The following is a 22,908-nucleotide window of genomic DNA, read 5'->3' on the forward strand; positions in this document are numbered from 1 at the left end:
GTTTCTTCCAAAACTGAAATATTAGTTATGTCAAAGAAATATTTTTTGAGTTTTTACATCCTCAATTTGGTCATTTTGCTCTTTAACTTCCTTTTCTATTCGAGAATTTTTATCCTTGGAACCAATTGGTCTACCACGCTTCAGGCGTATTTGTGACTCATATATATTGTAGTATTAAATTGTCCAACAGAGATTTTGACTCTTATTGGAGCATTAGTTGCTGGTACATATGACTTAGTCACCCTATTTGGATCTGTGAATACATTTGGTAATTGGTTGGCTAGATTTTGCAAATGACTTATCTTTTGAACATCTAGTTCACATTATTTTGAACGAAGATCAAAATGAGATAGTGATAATTCATTCCAACTAATATATTTTTCTAGCTATTTGTGTTCTCCCCCTAATGTTGGGAAAATCAACTCATTAAAAGAATGAGATGTGAATTTACCAGCATTATCAAAACGAATTTTCTTAATTGGATAGTCAGGAAAATGAGTTCTTAATCTAATTAGTTGAGTTAATAATCTCGCAAATGTCTGGTTGTGAATTGATAATAAACAAATATGTGACCATCTTGTTGATGCATCAATTAAAATCATAAAATATCTAAATGGTCCACATGGGGGTGTATTGGTCCACAAATATCACCTTGTATCCGTTCTAAAAATAAGATAGATTCATCCCCAATTTTTGCTGGTGATGATCTGATTATTAACTTCCTTTGGGAACAAGCAGTACATGAGAAAATTTAATTGAAAAATCTCCTCGTTCTTTAATAAATGTCCACATGAATTTTCAATTATTTTTCGCATCATAATAGTCTTATGGTGACCCAACTAGTCATGCCAAACCTCAAATTTATTTTGATTTGTAAACTTCTGGTTTACAATAATATGTGTTTCAATTGTATTAATATACGTGCAATACAGTCTATAGGAAAAAACAAATAAATTTTCCAGTACTTCCTTTTTATTCAAGTGGAGTTTCGTGATATAGAGATATTCTACATTTCTTTCATTGTTTGTTTCAATATGAAACTCATTTAAACGAATATCCTTAAAACTCAATAAGTTTCTGTAAGACTTTTAAAAAAATATAATGCATTTTTAATATGCAACTTCGTGTCTTTCAGTAATAATATATTAGCTCTTATGAAGCCTTCAATTATATTTGTAGTATCATATAACATTAATTTCTCGCATTATTGAATATGAGAAGACAAAAATTAATACATTAGAACATTCACTTCAGGGAATGAAATAATAATAGTTAAAATGGTCTCTTGCATAAAAAAATCTCAATATTTTATTTTAGTCTTCAAGAGACAATAAACCAACTAAGGATATTTCTTAATCCTTTTTTTTTATATAAAAAAAATATTGCTACTTCTGGAGCAAAATAGATGTATGAAAAATATATAACATATTTTTCAAATTGAGAAATCATTATAAAAATGACATTCTTGTTATGTATCTTTAGACATCAATTTAATATCAAAATCTACACTATCTTTTTTTTTATATTTTTATATATCATCTCATGTATATTATCTACAAATAAATGATTCATACAAAAAAAATTAAAAACATATCTCACTAACACTTTATTTTAATCATTTTAGGAAATGAATGATACAACACAATCATATATTCATTTGAAAAAAAATCATAACTTGTTTATGTATTTCGTTATAAAAAAAATGAATCTTTCTCATTATACTTATTAAAAAAAATCATTTAATAAAAATATATTTATGTCATTACTAGGTTGACTTTAAGGAGATAAAAAATAATGTTAAAAATTAGGAAAATTATTCTCCTTATAAATGCTGTTTCGAAAAAATAAGGAAATAAACATTGATCACAATTTCATTAAATTCTATATTTTTGTACAAATCACAATCAAATTATAATTTAATGATATCTCCATGAATTAAAATAATAGACGCATAACATTATGAAAACAAATAATATCAATTATATCAATAAGATTTGAAACCAAACCCTTTAAGATTCAATAACGTAACACTTGAATTCAATTACATGACAAGTTGCTTATTTCAATCAATTTAATCATTAACAATATCAAATTACAGATGTAGGAAAACTCATAATCTACAAGAAATCACACAAAACCTAAATAGGCTTGAGGACATGCTTTGCTAGTCATAATTTTTAGAAGTACCTCAAATATCATTCAACATTATAATTATGACATTTACAAAATTATTCCACTTCCGGTGATGACCTCATTTATATCAAAGGATCAAATACAATATAATATATTTATATCAAAATTTTCACTTTTGGTGAAATTTATTTTATTTTTCACTTTTCATATTATTTTCTCACTTCTAGTAAGAAAATTTATTCCTTCCATTTCATTTTTTTTTCACCATTTTCCCACTTCTGGTGAGAAAAAAAAACCTTAATGTATGAAGAATTTTTATTTTCACCATTCTTCTTTGATAGTGTGTTCTATACATATTTCAAAAATGTATGAAGAATTTCTTTATTTAATAGTGTCTTCAGGACTACTATAATGTCTTTAAGAGTACTTTGATTCATAATAATGTAAACAATACAAATATTTGATAAAATTCTTATTATGAAAAATGAATAACTAACCTTGAAATATTTGTCTTGAAAAATATGACTTTCTTCAAGAAAATTCTTCACAGCTTTCTCTCGTAGTTGCAACAACAATAGATAAACAGCTTTCTCTCGTAGTTGCAACAACAATAGATAAAAGATTATCGTGCTGATAACGTGTTATAAAAGGAAGAAAAAGTAGAGAGAAGAAATAAGACAGTATGAGATAGAGAAAAGAATCTGACTGGTGTATTATCTTTGGGAAAGGAGTAACCTATTTATAAGTACATGTGATAACTGAACAATTACACAATAAAGAGAATAATACATAACGGAAATATAAATGGTAATGATTGATAATAAATATTGACATCCACTAATTAAGCCACTAATTATTATTCATAACACTCCCCCTTGGATGTCCAATATTTAGAATGTACCTCGTTAAAAACCTTACTAGGAAAAACCCCGTGGGATAAAAACCTAGTGAAGGAAAAAGAGTAGACGAAGATGCAACTCCTATCATTTTTATTTTCGATTTCTTAATTTCATATGAACAAATTAAAAATGTAAAACATTTAAGTATAGTAAAAATGTCAAAAATATCGATATTTATATTAAAAATTTATTTATTTAATTATATTACTAAAAATGTAATATATATTATTTTTTTATCATATCATATAGATAAATAGAATAATCTAACAAATTTTTTATAAGACTAAACTCAATCTATTTAAATAATTAAATTTTTATAAAAGTATAAATTTAATTTTTTATTAAAAATAAATTAAATTTAGTTAAACTTTAAATAAGTTAGTTCATATACTGTGTTGAATACATGATGTATATTCATCTCTAATTACTACATAAAAGTAAAAATTTATGATATTGAAATCATATTATATGACTATATATATCAATAAATTGTTATGAAAAATTATGTGTCTCTACTAATATCAACTAATTATTATTTCTAAATTGATTAAATAAGGTTGTAAAAATTGTGAATTATAATTTTGTATATTTCATTTATTGTAAAAATTCCCAGATAACTCATTAGGTGAATGTTTTCAACAAAAATATTTTATTCTTATACATTTCTAAAACTTTTTCAAATTAATCCTAAGAGTTCATATAATTTAAAAAAAAAATTGATTCATATAAAACATTTTGTTATTATTTTTATCAAAGGTTCTAATAATTATATGTTCTTAAAAATAATTAGAATTTAATTTCTTGATATTTATCATTAATTTTTGGAAGCATAGAGAAACTCAAAAAGAAATAAACATGTATGTGAAGATGTTAGCTACTTGCACTTGGACAGAAAATGTGTCTTGGGAGCAGATACCAACCCGAACGAGTTAGAATTATAACATCTCTCATGATATATTTACTTCCATTTTTTTATAAGTAAATCTTTTTTATTTTTTTAAAAAATTATAAAATAATTTTACATTTTTAATTTTTAATTTACTATTTTTTTCTTCTTTTTCACATTTTTTTTATAGCTTTCATATACTATTAAAATAGGTGGATGAAGGAAAGGTAAGAAAATGCGTATAAAATTGAAAAAAGGAGGGAAAATGTGTAAAAGAAAAATACTAAATTAAATATTGTGAATGTAGAAATAAAAAATTAAAAAATTAAAAATATTTTAAAATTTTAATTATTTTTTTTTTGAAAAGGAGGTGTGCTTATATATAAAAGAAGTTGTCTAGTCTGAGTTACATTGCAAATAGTAAATACCTCGTTTGGAAGCCCATTGAATTCACCATGGTTTATAGGCCCAAAACACATGACTCCCTACAGGCCCAGTTAGTTTTAAAACCCAAAATAATAAAAGCCCAGAGAGAAACCTAATACCCTATTAGGGTTTTCCGCCATATATTAGAAACGCAGCGCAGCTTCAGTTCCTAAAGCTTCTCGTTGCGTTCAGTGAAACACCAGGAATTGCGTTTCGGAGTTTCTAGCGCAAGCAGCCATGGCTACCACCAACGCCGCCGCAGCCCCGCCGCGCACGCTCTCCCAGAAGGAAGCCGACATCCAGATGATGTTGGCCGCCGACGTCCACCTCGGCACCAAAAACTGCGATTTTCAGATGGAGCGTTACATCTTCAAGCGCCGCAATGACGGTAACAAACTAAAACTTCTGTGTTAGATCTTTATAATCATATTGTGTTAATAGAGGAATAGAATAGAGTTTTGATTAATGTGGATTTGGAATTGGGATTAGGGATTTACATCATTAACCTTGGTAAGACATGGGAGAAGCTTCATCTTGCTGCTAGGGTTATTGTTGCAATTGAGAATCCTCAGGATATCATTGTTCAATCCGCGAGGCCTTATGGTCAGAGAGCGGTTCTGAAGTTTGCTCAGTACACTGGTGCTCATGCCATTGCTGGAAGGCACACTCCCGGTACCTTCACCAATCAGCTTCAAACTTCCTTCAGTGAGCCTCGCCTTTTGATTCTCACCGATCCAAGAACTGATCACCAGGTTAATACCACTCACGGTTATATGGAAAAATGATTTTTTCTTTTGGCTTTAGATTCATATCGTTTGATTGTCGATGTGGTGTGGTGTTATGTGGTTGTCTTGCCTTGATGTGTTTTTGAAGTGTGTTGGTTTGTGTGCAGCCTATTAAGGAAGCTGCTCTTGGGAATATCCCCACCATTGCTTTCTGTGACACTGATTCACCTATGAGGTATGTTGACATTGGAATTCCTGCCAACAACAAGGGAAAGCACAGCATTGGTTGTCTCTTTTGGCTTCTTGCAAGGATGGTGTTGCAGATGCGTGGTACCATTCGCCCTGGTCTCAAATGGGATGTCATGGTAAAATACATTTTTTTCACCCAGTTTTCTTTGTATGACTGTAGTTCTTTATGGGGGGAGGATGTTCTGTGCTTTGTTAGTAATTTGTATGGTGTCATTTTGTTTACGATGGGTTAGTTTGGGGGTGGGCTAACATCTTGGTATGGTTATGTTGGAATTCCTTGGCTTAATTTTTTCGTTGATGCAGGTGGACTTGTTCTTCTATAGAGAACCAGAGGAGGCGAAGCAACAAGAGGAGGAGGAAGCTGCAGCAGGTGATTATGCCATCACAGACTTCAATGCTGGTGCTATTGCTGCTGATGGGCAATGGCCTGGTGCAATTGATCAAACATGGACTGATGCAGTTCCAGCGCCTATTCCAGCTGCACCTGGTGTCAGCTGGGGGGCACCTGCAGAAGCTCCAGGTATGTGATTGATGAAATTATATAAAGCTAGATTAATCTGAATTGTTTTGATTGCTGTTCTTGGGCTATTTTTTCTTATTCTGTAATCTTTTGATATGATTGACTCTTGTATGTCTCTTCCTTATTTGACTGTTGCTTTATTGTTACATTTTTATCTGACAACAATTTAGGATGTGTGATCTTTGCATTCAGTTTTTAGTTGTATTTAGGAACCATGTATTCATGATTTGATGAACAAAAGCTTCTTTTGCAGCAGCAGCAGCAGCAGCAGCAGCAGGAGATTGGGGTGAAGCTGTTCCACCACCACAAATCCCGCCTACCGGAATTGAATCTGTTCAACCAACTGGCTGGGATTAAGCTTATTGTTTTTGGTTTCTATGATTTTGTCCCGCAATTTAGTTTACGTTTATCTTTGTTCGGAGTAAAATATGGATCAGTTTTTTTTAGCAAAGGAACTTGTTTTATTTTTTATTTTGGTATGAGTGGCAGAAATATTATTAACATGGTATATTGGGCAAGATTTTATTGTTTTTCTCTATGCAGTCATGATTAATGAATGTTTGGTAATGATATTTTGGCCCCCCATTTTGCTTTCTTGTGATGGGGATGGAATTATGAATTACTTTGAATGACTCGCGATTGTAAAGCTGGGTTTAGTTGGCAATTTAGGAGCGGCTAATCGAAATTCGTTTACAAAAATGAAAATGCAATTTTTGGCCATGTCATGAGAAAAACCATTCAAAGAACTGTTGGGACACTAACTGTTTTAAAAATCGTTCTATTGGTGTCACTGCCTTTCTAAATCGTTCTATTGGCTATTTATTCGTAATTTGGCATTGTTAGGGAAATTAAGTTTTATGTAATGCTTTCAATATTTTGTGCACATGAAGAGATTTCTGATGTGCATTATCAAAGTTTCAAAGCTTTAGATTGTCTTTATACGTAAATTGTCTTTATTTCACAACGTACTAAAAGTGATCTCTATCATGTCTTGCAAGATTTTCCCCTCGATGTGTCACGATTCTAATAGCTTTAGATTATGGTTATGATTTTATTATTTAATCATAATTAGTGGTGCTATAATACGGTGAGATGATTGCTAGATCATTGCCATTTAAGTATGGGGTTCGTATGTATAACAATATTTGACAAAAGATGTATATGGAATTTAGTACCTCCCATTTTGCTCTACTCAAACAATGTGGTGCTTTGACAATCAAATATCTCTGACATAGTAGACAAAGTGGGACAATTTATTACTATTTAAATTGGATCTAATATTCGTCAAACCTTAGTAATTTATAAAAAAAAAAAAAAAAAGTACCCCGATTATAGTTAAAATTTTAATTTACGCATAATCTTTTATTTTATCAAAACTTTTTTTTAATAAGTTCTGAGAAGCTTCATACATGAATGGAAAACCGACGAATGCATAAAGAATAAAGAATTCTAGGTGGCGTTATTTAAGGATAAAAGATTGTATTTGGCTCAAAGTTCTTGGCATGAATTGATGATCAGAGAAGCTAAATTAACGGGGGTATCATAGGGTTGATACGACCATAATGCATGATGTTAGATTTACAGAAGTGCTGCGTTAAGAACAAAATTTAATATCATGCCTCGTATTGGACCCAAATAGGCCATCAATATTTATCTCGAGTCTTGACGTCTCTCAAATTGTTTGGGACATGGAAATGTAACTATAAAATGATTAAAATCATCCCCGAATTAACCCAGAAAAAAAAACCAATAATGTTACAAATAAATAAATAAAATAGAAGTTGAAATACAACAAAACAACTGGCATTTGGTTCATTGCATTATGGTGGAAACATCACATGATACATGATCCACACATCAAGCTCCATTATTGTTATTTAATGTTAAGTCATTGAGCCATTTTTTTGGATTTCTCTTAAAAGGAAAAAAGTTGATCCAATTACTTTTCTGAAATACTCTCAAGTTAAATAGCTTATTTTTATCATAAAAAATTAACTTTTAAAAAAATCTCTTTCGTCTCTCTCACCCGCTCAGAACAACTCTAGTACTAACAAAAATAAAAACTATCAAACATCTTGATATTATTTTTTAAGTTTTTATTTTAAAAATTTTTTTTAAATAAACACAAAGTTGGCCCAAGCAATGCCAAAACATGGAATTTCATCATGTCAGCGTCCCCTTCCCTCAGTTTTTTAGTCTTCTCAAACTAATTAAATTACCTGTCCAAAACTCATGTAATTTAAACTTCGTAAAAAAGAAAATAAAGGACAAGATTTTGCAGCTTGGTAACGTCAGTGACAGAAAAATCAGCAATTCTTGATAATGAAAAAAAAGCTCACATATCCATGGAGCCAAAAAAGTTGACTGCACATGATTTATTAGGCAGTTATAACCTGAGCACCAGCCATGAATTTTTTTTGGTTTTTTTTGGTTTTTTTTCTTTTCTCAGCTTAAATTATATACATGGTTGATTATTATGGCATGTTTGGAGAGGCACAAAAATGAATTACCTATTGACATCTACCATTACCCCCCAAATGAAGAAAAATATAATGAGTAACTCAAATGTTGCCCTTGAACAAACCTCAACTTGTCAGCTGCTGCCAGTGCTATTTGCTTTTGCTTTTGCTTTTGGATGATATCTTACCATTTTATTTCTTCTGTACAGCAAGTCAGGAACCCCCACATCCTTCGGATGGATGGTGATAAAAGTCAAACAAAAAGCATCTCCCCTTGAGTTACCCAACGTTCAAAGCTTTCACTGTATTTGCTATTGCTATCCTTGTTCAGTTCTCCATCTCCACTCTGCCTTCCCTGAAATATTCAAACCAAATGTTAATTTTGATTAAGCGCATGTTCAGATTCAAGTTTGGAAGAGCTTTTAAGAGTTTCTATACTATAATTTTTTTTTATTTTTTATTTTCAGTAGAGAAACTTTCAAAATCTCTTTTAAGATTGTATCTAAACAAACTCTAACTATTATTGTAAAACTTGTTTACACCAATAATACATGGTATCGAAAATTTTACTATAACATCAACAATAACTCTACTGATTTGGTCAAGCTATTTTAATAATGTGATTGGATGATAAGCTAAAATGCTTTAACACAAACATTGGATGTATATCAAAATTATATTTGTAAAAAAAAAATATATACATTAACAATTTGATTCTGAAAGTTGGTAGAGAATTTGTGGACAAAAACTGAGGTCCTAAACTGCTGAAACTAGGACGTCCAAATCTAGATCCCTAATACTTACAAATATCATGCTAATACATTTGCATTGCCAAGTAGATGTTCCAAGATCTAACCACGATTCCACTAGTAACTCGACATTGAGACTTATTCACAGGTCTTAAAAGAAATACAGAAAGGCCCTGTTGTTTTTCTTCTTATCTATAAGTCATTAATGTTTCCTCAATAGAAGCAAATTAAGTTATTCTGCAACTAACAACATATACTGACCTTAATGCTGGATCCAGAATCACTTGCAGATGTCTCAGTTACTAGTTCATTTGCAATATTCTCCGAGGAGATGCTGGTTGACCTGTAACATCAACAATAATGGCATCAGTCAACACCAAATGCTTGAAAATTTAGTTCTCGTTCTTCATCAATTCTTTTAATTCGTAAAAAAAAATAAAAATTAATTGACATATACATGTGCTGTGTTAAAATGTAAAAACATTCTTCTCATTCATTAACCCAAAATTCAACATATGTCCCTACCATTCATCAAAGATTTAAGGAAAGCATAACACCAATGACAAAGAAAGACCATATTTTACTAAACAAAAGTTCAGAACCACCTTTCAAGTAATTCTTCTTCACAAGAATTTCCAGAAGAAGAAAGCCAGTCCACATCAAGGAAATTGGAGCAGTCACATGCATCTCCATGTTCATCGTAACAAATATGATCACTCTCACAATTTTGGCCCTTGACCATTCCTTCGTATATCTGCCTGTATGATTTGATAAAACACAACTCTCAAAAGATTACGATGAATTGAGCAGTAAATCATATCAGATCAAACTATGGATCATATTACACAACACAAATGGGACTGGTTACTATGGTGCCTGACCAGTTCTCTCTACATTTTCTTGTCAAATGAAATTTAACGAGAACAAAAACAATGAAAATAATCAGTTATTAGGTATTAACAATTTAGGAAGAAGCACTTGGTATTTACAAAAATTTAAGGCAGAAGCTTATTATTTTATACCTCTTTAAAATTTGCTTCATATCAATCTTCAGCAAGACTACTTTACAGCACTAATATTTATTCTACTCCAATGTATAACATGAGTGAAAAAAATTATACTGCCTAGCAAAATGAGATTTTGAAGCATGACATGAAACAGAGATGTGAGAGGCAGGGAAAGAGATTAAAGAATATAGATTTCCCTAACTGCACATCCTCCCAAAATTGAAAGAGGGAGTTATTCCTCTACCAATGGATAAAAAGAGGGGTATATCATATATACCTATAAATGAACTAGTAAGGTCCACAAGTAACACTGACCCCAAGATCCTTGCTAAGAAATTTAAGAGAATAGGTTCCAAAAGGAAAGCACTAGTACTATTTAAATAAGTTTCATTCCCCGTGTTTAAATCCTTTCAAAGTGGGGAGCTCTAAAATGTGCATAACGGTTGAAACTACAGAGATTGAAAAGAGAGTGAATAAAAGACTCTTATATATACTGATGTGATACAAAATACAAAGCACTAATCCCTACTTGTAATACACTATTTTTCCCATCCTATTTAAAAGGAAACAACTCATCTATAACTACTATAAAGGGGATACTTCTTTTTGTAATCTCTCTTTAGTTTCTATTTTTAAATTATACACTTTTACCCTTGAAACTATATCACACACTATGATTTGTTTTTATAATGATAAAAACCCACTCTTATCAACATCTACAGTTACTTATTTATAAATCTAAATATTTTTTCTTTTTTCTCTTACAACTATCTTCTTCTCTCAAAATTAAATATTCAAAGGCAAAAAGTACCTCTTTCTCCTACTAGTTTTATATAAATGAAACTAGAAAACAACTCCTAGGATACTTTATTCTATAAAACAATTATAAATAGTTTCTATATATTCTAAAATAAAAATTAATAAGAGGATTTTTGGGGGCTGCACAATAATCCACCTGTACTTTCCCTCCATTCTCCCCTCCAAAAATATTTCAAGGAAATACTTTTAGACAACGGATTCCATGGGCTAATCCATACACCTTCACAAGCCGTACAATTCATGTCCCAATTGACTGCATGATTCCTCCTAGAACTCATATTCAGGACAATAGATAATCATATTTGAGTTGAGTAAATGCAATTTAATCAGAGGCCTGGTCCTGTCTAGCTCTTTGTGCCCATGTTATTGTCAAATTTTCAGCTGGTCTTTCAAAGATACATTACATTGCTTAATATGGCATGCAAAATATCAATTTAGAATACCTGCAATGACAAATGTCGCTTCCACAAGTAAAGATGTCTGGAGTAGACCCCGAAAGAAAACGCTTATCAGGTTTTTCAGATAAGTGCTGACAATTTGTAACATTCAAGTTCCTAATTGTATTGTCACTTTCACTGATAATGTTACCATCTGATAGCGATCTTTTCATAGATGACCTACCAAAATAAATGAACAGCCTTGTCAATCTTGACAGTGGAAGACATTTTTTAGACAATATCATTTAATAAAACCCACAAGGCACAAATTCACTTTTATTCATCTGCTTTCATCCTCAATAAAGGATAAATTTGAGATTACACTTTGCCTATATAATATTGTCCTCACATAGATCTTAAGTCAAAGCTTACAACAACTCAACTTCATGAACAAGACCATCTAAATAAAGTATCCAGTTTTTATAGTAGCAATTCAGTTTTGCAAGCAGAAGCCTGAGGGGAAAAAGAAGCAACTAGACTAAACTGAGGGCATTTGACCCAGCTTATTTGTAGCTTAATTTTTACTTATAAGTTGGGACAAGCACATTTGTAAAAAAGCCCTTAAAAAAATAAGCAGCTTAAAATTTGTGAAGAAAAAATAAGTAAAAAATAAAAGATTTTAGAAGAGCTAACTCAAGGAACTTAAGTGGAGCATTAGTGGAGTTTTTTTGTAAGTACCCCAATTTGAGTCTTACTAGTTGCTATGTCCATGTATTTTATTTTTTCTATTTTGATTGTGGGTTACTCTTGCTCTCTATTAATTTGTTTAAACTCTTGCTCTCTTATAAACTCTGATTAGCTATTTTTCATCTTGCAAAATTTTTTTATATTAACTTTTTTCACTTCTTTTGATTGTTAATTATAGTTTTTTAAGAAAAAATAATATATATTAATATAATCGCATGAAGTGTTTATTATTTTATTGATTGTTTTGACATATATTTCTTTTAGAATAGTTTTAATGTAATTTAATATTATTGAATTTAGCCAAAATAAGTTTTTATATCTTTAAAAATATTATTGAACAATATATAATTACTTAAATATTTTATCATTTATAATTTAAATTAATTTTTCTTAATTAATATTATATATTATTTGCAGATCATCATTAAAATAAAATTTATTAGTTAACTAATTTTGGAAATTTTAAAAATTAAACTTTCAATATTTTGTTCTTCAATATTTTTATTTGTTTCTATTATTATTAAAATAATTTTACTTAATATTTTTTTTATTTTATTAATATAATCTTTTATTGGATGAGATAAATAATTTTATATAAATTTGAGATTTGTTTTTTAAAAAAAAAACCCTAAACCCTAAAAAAAATAAAAATAATAATAATACAACTTAATTTTTTAAGTTATTATATTCAACTTTAGCTTAAAAGTTGCTTTTAAGTGGGGAAAAGAAAGGATGGGCCAAACTTACCCTGTAAACTTAAGAGTGAGGAAAAATAAAAATATGCTTACAGTACCAACACTGCCTCAAACTACTTAAACTGTTCTACAAAAGGCATTCTGCATTCCTCAAACCACAAAATCATCAACATCTATCCATATGCTTGACCAATATTTTCAGTTTGAGAACTATGCTCAAAGTAAAAGATAAATCTATATATTGTACATATAGATCTCAAAATATCAAAGTACATATATAACGATTAAATTCTTGAAAATTAAATATTTGTAGGGCACTAAGTCTTTCACCATAAAAGTATAATCCTCCCCTCAAATGCTCCATTAAATTTAGAGGACAAAAGCTAGTGCAACTCAATAATCCACTCTTTACCTAATATTGTCATCTGCAAAATACAGCCCAAGTTTCCTGATGGTGTAATGCTGATCTGAATCTAACTCCCACAGTGCTGGTTTTCCCTGTTGTGGCTGAAAATGCCCCAAGAATCTGACCCAATAATATCAAACATGACAGTAACTAAGTCATTCTAATACAATCACCACATATACATAACTTGTATTTGCTTTAAATCATATTACCTATGGCAACAATTATGTAAATACAATTAGAAAACCGGGCTTGTTTGACTTACAAGTTAATTGCTTTTTGCTTATCACCATCTAAATACGTGTTGTTGTAATAACGCTGTAGAGTTCGAATAAACTCCTGGGATTGTGTTGCTGCCTTCCATTGACCTCTTTTCTCAGAAAATATCTAAATAGCAATACCAATTGCAAAGAACACAGAGGAGTGAGCACTGAGCAGTAATTAGATAAAATTTCCATGCAAGGAAAATAGTAAAGAGGCAAATAAAGATTTCCACTTCAAAACGTGGGGAAATTGTTATGGTCTCTTTATACTAAATTAAATAGCTAAAAATTATAGGGACCTATTTGAAAACTCTCAAATAGTTTACGTATCCACTAATCAATTTAACCCAGCAACCTTGTCCTTGAACTATTTGGGATTTCTCGTGTAGGTCCTAATACTTCAAAATTCATAATTGGAATCAAGAATATCCCATCTAACTTCGTGTTCTATGATGGAACCCTACTCCAGGAACCCAATGACATGATTTATAAGTTCAAGAACCCAATTATAAAATTTTAAAATATAGGGACATATTTTAAAAATCTCAAATAGCTCAGGAAACCAATTATGAATTTAGCCATTGAGAAACACTTGGACATCCCACCTCACAAAAGCTGGGTAAAACGAATATATAACTCACAAAAGGTGTCCCAGTTTCTATTTATTGGCATGTCAATTGGTGAGTGTACAATAAATGAAACATCTACTATGAAACTGCCATATATAATTGAAAATGAAGACTCCAACCTATCCCTTTCAAGTAATAGGTCCACTGCTTGCTAAAATAAGTCTTTCAGAACATGCACTATTATTGAACCAAAAAGGTCAGGCATGCATCCGCAACATAAATATTTTTACATTGAGGGAATCGAATGGCTTCATTGTGAATAATGGTTTTTATTTCTTGATACCAAATAATCATCTGTTTACATTTATCAATGCAGCGCAATGAAATGGGGGAAGGGGGTTGCAGACAAATTTGAATTTATACCCCCATAAACAAGAATCATTATAACTGCTTCCATATAACTAACTGAGTTACTGAACCTACAACAAATTAAAACTTATTGTAAAGATTGTGAATCAAATACAACATATCCTCTTAGAAAAGGCATACTTTTATTGGAGACAGGCAGACAACCTAAAAAAACACAACATGCTTTCAGCATTAGATTAACTTGCGTCATTTTGGATTGTGTTATGCATAAGAAGCAGATCCTAAATAAAATCATTATGCATAGAAATTCTGATCCCATATGGCATTTCATAGCCCCTGAAGGTAGAAAGATTACCTTGTTGTGTGCTGCAGATCCCCCATATTGAAAGGCTAGTGTATCGCCCATGGACTCATAGACTTGCATTAATTCCTTGGCCAAAGGGTTATCAAGATCAATATATGGGGATTCAGTAAATCCTAAAACTTGTAGCTGGCATCCAAGTGCAGCTAGTCCATAAGCATATTGAGCAACATTGGTACGATCTAAACAGTCTATGCAATTAGTCCTCAAGACCCCAGATTGAAGCATCTGGGGTTTGACGCTGTAATCTTTGTTCTCATCACCACTACAGTAACAATTGCTAATTTCTGTTTCTTTATCAACATTATCCTTGTTTATGCATGTTTGTTCTGTGATGCAGTGATCAATGACATTGTCATTCCTGCATTATATTAAAAAAAAAAAAAAGGATCATCAATAAATAATAGAAATAAAAAACATTCATGAGTTTTTACCAAACAGCTTATGCTTTTGGAAGACTTGGTCCATAACATGGTATCGTAGCTTTTATGATCAAGAAGTTTCAGCATGACGTAGGGTGGAGGTGGACTTGAGCATTTCCACGCTTCAAGCCCAAAAAAAAAAAAGCACTTACACAAGGTTGCATTTGAGATATTAATTAAAAAAAATGAGTCTTCACCCAATAGCTTAAGCTTTTGAGGGAGTTACTCTGTCACAAATAAAATTACTAACAATAACATTGAGGCAAAAACAATTGATAAAGATTATAATGAAGTGAAAAAAAGGCTAGATACTCCTTAATATAAGTATATCATGTAATAAACCATCTAAACATTAAAAAATAAATCGATAGGCAACTGCATCAACAATTGTAAAATAACCAAGAGAAATTTCAACTTGCCTAATTACTAATTAGTACAATAGCAAACAGGACCAAATGTGTTACGGTACTTACTCAGAGTAGGAATATTCACATAATCCATCTAGCCTCAAATTTGGTGTCACTGGACAGTAGAAGATGCCAGTCAGCTTCAGCGCATATGCAGCCACTTTCCCCAGTTGTCCCAACACATTAGTAGCTTTGCTGCTAAAGGTGATTGAATTAATAATATCAAAATAACACTCGAAGAATAAACTTGTAGTGGTTGGACAATAAAAAAGGGAAGAAAAATTTACCATCTTGAATGCCGATGCAGATCCCAATGAAGAAACCTCAGGCGATTTTCCCCTCTCAAATTTTTATTAATAGACCTAACAGCATTCGCAAACTCAGATCGCAGAATAGTTTCTCGAGGCTTCTTCTCACGTGTCTTAGACACAAAAGACAAAAGAATATATAAGATAGAAAATCTTTTAGTTTAGACACAAGACAAACAAATCAAGCTTGCTTGATGGTTCCTTACATATATGGAAATGCCTACCTTTATCAAGTTCAGTATAATAATTGGATTTCCATATCTCTTCACAAGATTTTCAAAATGAAGTCTTGTGGCTTCAAAATTAGAGTCCTTCCTTGATACTAGAGAAAAGGAAAGAAAATGAGTGATCAGCATTAATTACAAAGCATGTGAGTAACAAAGTAAAGTTGCTGCCATATCATACATATAATGTCAGGTTTTATATTCAATCTAGAGGCTTCCTGAGACCAGAACAGAGGGATGGAACCCCGGATCTGTACCACTGAACTGATTTGCATTGGGCGTCCATCATGAGCATCTGTAAAGACTATCTGCTCTGTCTCAACGTCATTGGCTACTCTACCTTTTTCATTCACTCCTCGTTTCAAATATCTACACAAGTGCATAGATGTGAAATAAAATGTCATTTTAATCTTCATACAAACTAGAGAAAAGGCTCAAAAATGTACAAACCTGGTCCCAGCATAATGCCGTGAGCGCCTAGCAATGATAGTCAAGTTGAACTCACTGTCAGATATAGAAAGTTTGACCTACACACGACATCATAAAATGAACACTAGTCAACAAGATAACACCAAATCTTTTCTAAGAACACAATATACTGGCATTTCTTCTGGCATTATCCTATAGTAAGTTTAATCAAACCTTTTGTGTGGACTTGAATGAATTTCCCAATATACGACAACTGAAAAACTATAAATTTATGGTTTAATGGCTGCACATTAACTCTACTAAATAAAATGCCAGCAAGATTAGTTTCACTTTCTATAAAGGTACAGTAATCATTAGTGATTAAGTACAAATTAATAAATATAAGCAACAGAAAATTGTTCAATAGGTGTCAGATATTCAAAGCATATATCAAAGGTTAACTTCATTGTAGACATAGAAAACAAAAAATAAGAAAGAACTAAAGAAATTCATACAAGTGAAGTAACTAGCATTACTAGCAGCTACATTAGTTACCTTCCTTCACAAATCTCTCACAAACATATCTATTAGCCAATAAAGGAAACTTCAAATGTACCTGTTTAAAAAAGCCATACACTAAGGCTACAGTCCAGGAAGTATTCTGGAGATTATTCCTGATTCCACGAGTTAAGAACTCATTCCAAACAAAAAGTGTTTCATAAAGTGATTGTCCTGTAGTATTATGATCAGATAAGTTCCTTTGAAGACTAAGCATGACATTGTACGAGTAGCTAAAAAAGAAGTCCTTCGTAAGATCCACACTGCACAGAAGCCTCTTGTATCTAAGTCACCACAGAAGAAAGAGCAAAGCCCATTAATAAGATACTTTATTATGTAAAGGAATAAAAGTGAAACAAATTGACAATAAAACAACTTATAAAGCCAATAACCCTAACCAAACGTATTAAAAAAATTAAAAGAAAGTGATCTCCCAGTTGAAACCCTGCCAATACCTTGTCTCAATCAAAAAGTTAAATTTACATCATAACAGCAATGAAGATTGCACCTGTACATTTGCAGGAAATGAACTGACAATAAATGTAGAACATGAAAACAACAACAAAAGAGGTATCCACTATAGACTCCAAAAATCTGGAAGAAACATTATTGATTCTATTTCACAAGAGACAATTAAAGTGTACCACAGAAAGATGAGAAGGTTGATCTGAGGAAGCCCACATTGTGGATACACACTGAAGAGGAATAATCAACATACATAGTACAAAGAAAAACTCTAAAATGTATAATTTCAACACAACTATGCTCTAACAGAATGTTTTGACTGCACAATATAATGAACTCAAATTAAAAAATTGTGATTCATAACATCTAAGTACAATGGACAATGTATAGCTCTCAATGCTACTCTCTACATGTCTCTTTAAATGTACCATAGACACATTACAATTACATGCAAAATTGACTAAAGACCTGTTCTCATCCTTAGAATAAGCCATTTTGGATCGCACAGTAGCATGTGGAATTGGAACCATTTCGCTCTTTGTGATAGCATATATAGTGTGCCCACAGATTGTACCAATCTTCCTTCGCTTTGTTATAAGCAGCATGTAATACGGCTCCAGAAATTTGATAAATCCTGAATCGAAAGAAGAAGAAAAAAACAATTTATTCTGATGAAAAATGTGGGGAACAAGACTAAGGATAACAATAACAATTTAGATCTCGTACAAAAGAGAGAAAAATACCGATGATTCCATAGCAAGTTGTTACAAATTTAAGCCCCCCTGTTGACTTGTTTCCTTCATGTATCCGCCTCAGAAGGTCACAACACTCAATTTCCGAGTATACTGTTGAATCTTCAACAATATTCAATTCAGATGGCTCCAGTCTGTCAATCTTTAAGACCCTCCAAAATGTTCTGTTTTTGTCTCTTCCGATCATGTAAAATTTCTGTGTAGAAAAATAGTAAGACCACAGCAATAGTGCTTTGTAGCTATTATGTGCACAGACAAAAAAGATAATATTAATAAAGAAAAAGTACATCTCAGCTCACATTTTTGGTAACAATAAAAAGAACTAAATTTAATTGCCCTTATTTCCAAAGCAATTGAGAGCATTTTCAACTTCTAACAAGTTGACAGTCTGATCCAACTCAAAAGCCACTTTTCAGAAATAAGAGTCTCCCCATAATAGTCATTTATTGCACACTTGCATCAAGGGATAATTTTGTCATTGTGTAGTGGAATAAAAAGTTCTAAACACAAACTTAAATGACAAGCATGGGAAATAGTTTTGCTCAGTCCAGATTTTGAGTGTCACTTGAGACAGAAAACACAAACATGTGAAAATGAGAGATAATCGAAGGAGATACATCATGAGAAGATTCACATGAAATTAAATTTTTTTAAGCAATAATTTTATCATATTTTTCCATTTAGATCCCATTTCAGAATTAGAATGTAATACTTTAATTCAGTCATTTCAGTTCGGTTTTTGATCTTTGCCCATTTTTCAACAAAACTTCTGGATATATTCACAAGGCTACTCAATTAGTCAATTTCACTGGATAGAGGGGACTAAGACAAGAATGGACAAGCAATGGCTTGAGACAGAAAACACAAACATGTGAAAGTGGGAGACAAATTAAGGTGACACAACTGCAAGAAGGTTAACATGGAGCAAATTTTAATTGGTAACTATATTTTTCCTTCCATGTCTCATTTCCTGAATAAGAATGTAACAGTTTAATTCAATTGTTTCAGTTCCCTTTTTTGACCTTTGCCCCATTTTCATCAAAAGTTATGGATATATTCACATGGTAGAGGAGAGTAAGACAAGAACGGATCAGCAGTGGCCATCTTCTGACGACAAATGTTAGCAATTTAGCATTCCAAAATTAAAAAAGCTGAAGCCAAACTATATACGAGATCCAACCAGATGCATGAAATTGATGAAAGAAAATATAAAGCAACAACCCTAGTTTCCTTTTAGAAAAGTAAACAATGAATTTAGTGCAAATAAACTCAAAGTGGACAACAAAACTTTCACGGTAACATATCACAAGCAACTTTCACAGTAAGATCCAGTGAATTTAGTGCCAATAAAGTTGACAACAAAGCTTAGATGTTCAATCATCCATTACACACAATTAAACCTAAAAGGCTTGAGGAATAATGAAAGGCCAACGTTAACATAATAAATACAATCTGAAAATAGTGAGGTACAGAAATCCACAAACGGTTTGTCTACAAAACCATTTAACACGGGCATTTAATAGTTACCCTCACATGCAACATGATGGAAAAAAAAATGTCAGTTATAAATGAATTACAATTATTCAAGCCAGGAAAAACTCATCAGTGTATACTTGTGAAATGAAATCCATGAGAATCCAGATAAGACAACAACTCATAAAACCATTTTCACAAAGAGAGGTGTCTAAAACCCAATGCAAAAACTCCCCACCGAAAAAAAAAACCAAACTTTCCATATGACTCGATTCATCTGCCCAATGAAAAACATCATGATTCACGATTAATATATGCACATGAACATAAATTTGACAAGGATAAATTGAAAGACATAAAGAAAATCAAATCAGCTCAAACAAAACAACGTCTTAAAGCAACAAACAAAGAGAAACATGTTAGTTACACAAAAATTCAAATCAATCCGGATCATGGTCAGAAAGTACCGTATTTGTATATTTGTAATGCAAACATTATTTATATTTACCGAGCGAGTCTCATAGAGCCTGAACTTCTGCATATAGCAAGGTTTGGTGTCAGCTCCATCTGCAACAGCAACACTGCTCTGCAGCTTCTTCTCCTTTGTTGAATCCATCACACAATTCAGATCCCGAGCCTCCAAAAGCTCGGGTTTTCCAACGAGATCACCAGCAGAAAATTCCAAAAAAGAACACCAACAAAGAGCTTCTGTTTGATCAAACAGAAGCTCCTCAACACACACACACACAAAAATAAGTACAACAAAGAAAACCCCAAAACTTTACATCAAACACAAGCTCCGCAATTCACACACCCCACAAGAAGTATAATACAAAGCTCAAAATTTTACATCAATGGTACACATGAAACTCTCCTTACAAGCACAATGACACCCAGAATTCAAAAGGGTCAAAAAAAATGAAAAACAAAAAAAAGTTTTGAATCTAAATAGGAGGAAAGGGAAAAAATAGCTTTTTTAGGAATCAAGAGAGTGAATGGTTTTGGGGAATGGAGAAGCAGAAGAAGCAGCTTTTTGGATTTCAGAGATGAAAAGGAAGTGAAAATGAGATTGTCAGGGAAGGAAGCAGAGAAGAGAAGAAAGCCACTGCATCCACACAAAAAATAAAATAAAAAAAATAATAAAATGAATGAATGAAAATGTAATGTGAAATGCAAAGCAGAAAACAATTTTAAAAGACAGGAAATTGGAGTTTTCTTTTCATTTGCGTGTGTGTGGCCAATTTCTCTCTCTACCTGGTTGCAAATTTTTTTTGTCAGCGTGTTCTGTGTGATGTCTTTCTTTACTTTTTCCGTGAAGCTTCTTTCCTTTTATTTCACCGTGACCAAAATTCAAATTTTAATCAGGTTAATTTAATTCTGTAACAGCTTCACACTATTTCAACTCATAATTTTTTTAATATAATACCGTCTGGTCAAAAAAATATATATCATACCTCATACTGTTTCATTTAATAATATAATACAATAATATTTGATTTTCATGTGAGAAGCAAATTTTGTATGGTAAGTCAGTTTTCGAGTCAATCAAAATTCAAAAGTACGTTATTTCCATAATAATTTTATGGAGGCACTTACTGATTAAATGAATTAGTAAATGTTTTATAAATTACATAAATATATTATATGTAACCAAAATAGAAAAATATAAATAATATTTTTTAAAATAAGTTGATATTACATTTTACACTATATATAACTTTTGTATTTTTTATCATACATATATTATTATAAAAGATCATTTTTCTAAATTTTATGAATGGTTGGACACATGATCTTCTACAAACCATGTAAATTCATTTCCTCGTTAATAATCCAATTATTGTGACATGGTTAACTTTATAGTTTGAAAAAACAAACAAATAGTTCATATGTGATCATTAATGTCCTACCAAGTTCATATGTGATCAATGGCAGCTCTGAAGACGACAGGCTCTCTAGGGTTAGATTTTCAGAAGAGCACTATTTTTTTTTATTTTATAAATTTATACAAATAAAAAAAATACATGATTAAATTATATATAAAAAATAAATTAATCTACAATAATTAATCAATTGATATGTAACTTTTTTCAATAAAAATTTACTTAGAATTTTAGAAAAATATATTGATAATGTTAAATATTAAGAGAAAACTATGATATATAATATAATTTATTATTGACTTGATTTATTTAATTTTTTTATCATTATTTCTGTTATTGTTAATAAATAAGAATTGTGATATCTTAATCCCTTATTCTCTTTTTATTATCTTAATTGTGATATCTTATGGTATGTTAGAATTTTAAAATCAAATTAAAAACATTTATTTGTTAGTTATTGCAAATTTTTGGTGACATGCCACATTATTATTATTTTTCTTCCATTATAATAAATTGAGAGTTCTGAAGGTTTAAAAAATACATAATTGAGTACTATTATTTTATCTCATTGACTTTTACTCATTAAAAACTCATAATTTGAAACATAGATTATAATTTAGTTTTTGTCTAATTGTTTGGGTTTGAACATATTATGTAAAAAAAACAATCTTCTGGTCATCTAAAATAGAAAAGAAATATAAAAAAATGGAATTATTATTGATTCTCAAAAGAGAGCTCTTGATAAATTTTTTTGATAAACATTCTATAATTTTTCTTCAAAATGATGCAAATCTAGGTAATCTAGACAAATAGACTCCAAATCTAAAAAAATTGATAATAAATATGATTATCATGATGAAATTGAGTATTTTAACGATAAAAACTAATATATTCACGCTGGACAATCTAGTGAGTATAATTCATTAGACATTTACATTTTAATAACATGAAATAATTTAAAAGTGATTTACAAGATGAATTACTAAAGAAAATGATACTAAATAAGATATGTCTATTGTGAATGATTCTAAAAATAATTTAAATATTTTAATAATTTTATAATAAAAATAAAAGAATAATATTTAAATAATTTAAAATATCATATTTTTTTATTGGATCGTAGCTTTAAAAAAATCTCGGACCAACTTCACATATGATACATTTTAACTTTAAAATTTAAATAATATCACTGAACATATAAATTAATTGATAAAGACTAATTTAAGTTAATTATTGAAATTTAGTTTGAATGTTAAAATTTAGTGGAAATAATTTTGACATTTAATTTTTAATAATTTTATTTAACTTAATCTAATTAGGATACATTAAACTTTAAAAAAAATAATAAC

General features: G+C 30.7%; 2 protein-coding genes across 4 annotated transcripts; one reads left to right on the forward strand and one right to left on the reverse strand.

Moving 5' to 3' along the window:
- The first annotated feature begins 4,490 nt into the window (after nt 1-4,490).
- On the forward strand, nt 4,491-6,423 carry LOC109808408 (small ribosomal subunit protein uS2). Of its 2 annotated transcripts, none has more exons than XM_020371405.3 (5): nt 4,491-4,732; nt 4,834-5,096; nt 5,237-5,434; nt 5,622-5,838; nt 6,095-6,423. In XM_020371405.3, the coding sequence occupies exons 1-5, from the start codon at nt 4,582-4,584 to the stop codon at nt 6,193-6,195; spliced, it is 930 nt and encodes a 309-aa protein (XP_020226994.2). In that variant the 5' UTR covers nt 4,491-4,581; the 3' UTR covers nt 6,196-6,423. The 2 variants fall into 2 exon arrangements, with proteins under 2 accessions (XP_020226994.2, XP_020226993.2); XM_020371404.3 differs by having other exon boundaries at nt 4,492-4,732; nt 6,092-6,423.
- A 1,710-nt stretch (nt 6,424-8,133) lies between these two features.
- Nucleotides 8,134-20,956, reverse strand: LOC109808533 (phosphoinositide phosphatase SAC2). 2 transcript variants are annotated; one of them, XM_020371570.3, is made up of 16 exons: nt 20,185-20,956; nt 18,195-18,399; nt 17,920-18,085; nt 17,045-17,270; nt 16,471-16,547; nt 16,202-16,389; nt 16,021-16,118; nt 15,776-15,909; nt 15,555-15,686; nt 14,654-15,020; nt 13,363-13,484; nt 13,104-13,217; nt 11,316-11,489; nt 9,652-9,804; nt 9,308-9,389; nt 8,134-8,652 (listed from the first exon to the last, which is right to left on the reverse strand). In XM_020371570.3, exons 1-16 carry the CDS (start codon nt 20,290-20,292, stop codon nt 8,551-8,553), a joined length of 2,448 nt encoding a protein of 815 aa, XP_020227159.2. In that variant the 5' UTR covers nt 20,293-20,956; the 3' UTR covers nt 8,134-8,550. The 2 variants fall into 2 exon arrangements, with proteins under 2 accessions (XP_020227159.2, XP_020227160.2); XM_020371571.3 differs by having other exon boundaries at nt 15,555-15,683; nt 20,185-20,955.
- Nucleotides 20,957-22,908: the final 1,952 nt, after the last annotated feature.

This window comes from Cajanus cajan, chromosome 5 (assembly GCF_000230855.2).
Source record: "Cajanus cajan strain Asha chromosome 5, NIPB_CcT2T_4, whole genome shotgun sequence".
NCBI lineage: Eukaryota > Viridiplantae > Streptophyta > Magnoliopsida > Fabales > Fabaceae > Cajanus > Cajanus cajan.

Excerpts from the sequence above, each read along its gene's own strand:
- LOC109808408 (XM_020371404.3), top strand. The coding sequence starts at position 4,582 with ATGGCTACCACCAACGCCGCCGCAGCCCCGCCGCGCACGCTCTCCCAG. Across the intron at positions 5,097-5,236 it reads ATCCAAGAACTGATCACCAG|CCTATTAAGGAAGCTGCTCT; the intron begins GTTAATACCACT and ends GTTTGTGTGCAG. Across the intron at positions 5,435-5,621 it reads GTCTCAAATGGGATGTCATG|GTGGACTTGTTCTTCTATAG; the intron begins GTAAAATACATT and ends TCGTTGATGCAG.
- LOC109808533 (XM_020371570.3), bottom strand. The coding sequence starts at position 20,292 with ATGGATTCAACAAAGGAGAAGAAGCTGCAGAGCAGTGTTGCTGTTGCA. Across the intron at positions 16,548-17,044 it reads TGTATGGCTTTTTTAAACAG|GTCAAACTTTCTATATCTGA; the intron begins GTACATTTGAAG and ends TGTCGTGTGTAG. Across the intron at positions 9,805-11,315 it reads AGCGACATTTGTCATTGCAG|GCAGATATACGAAGGAATGG; the intron begins GTATTCTAAATT and ends CAAATCATACAG.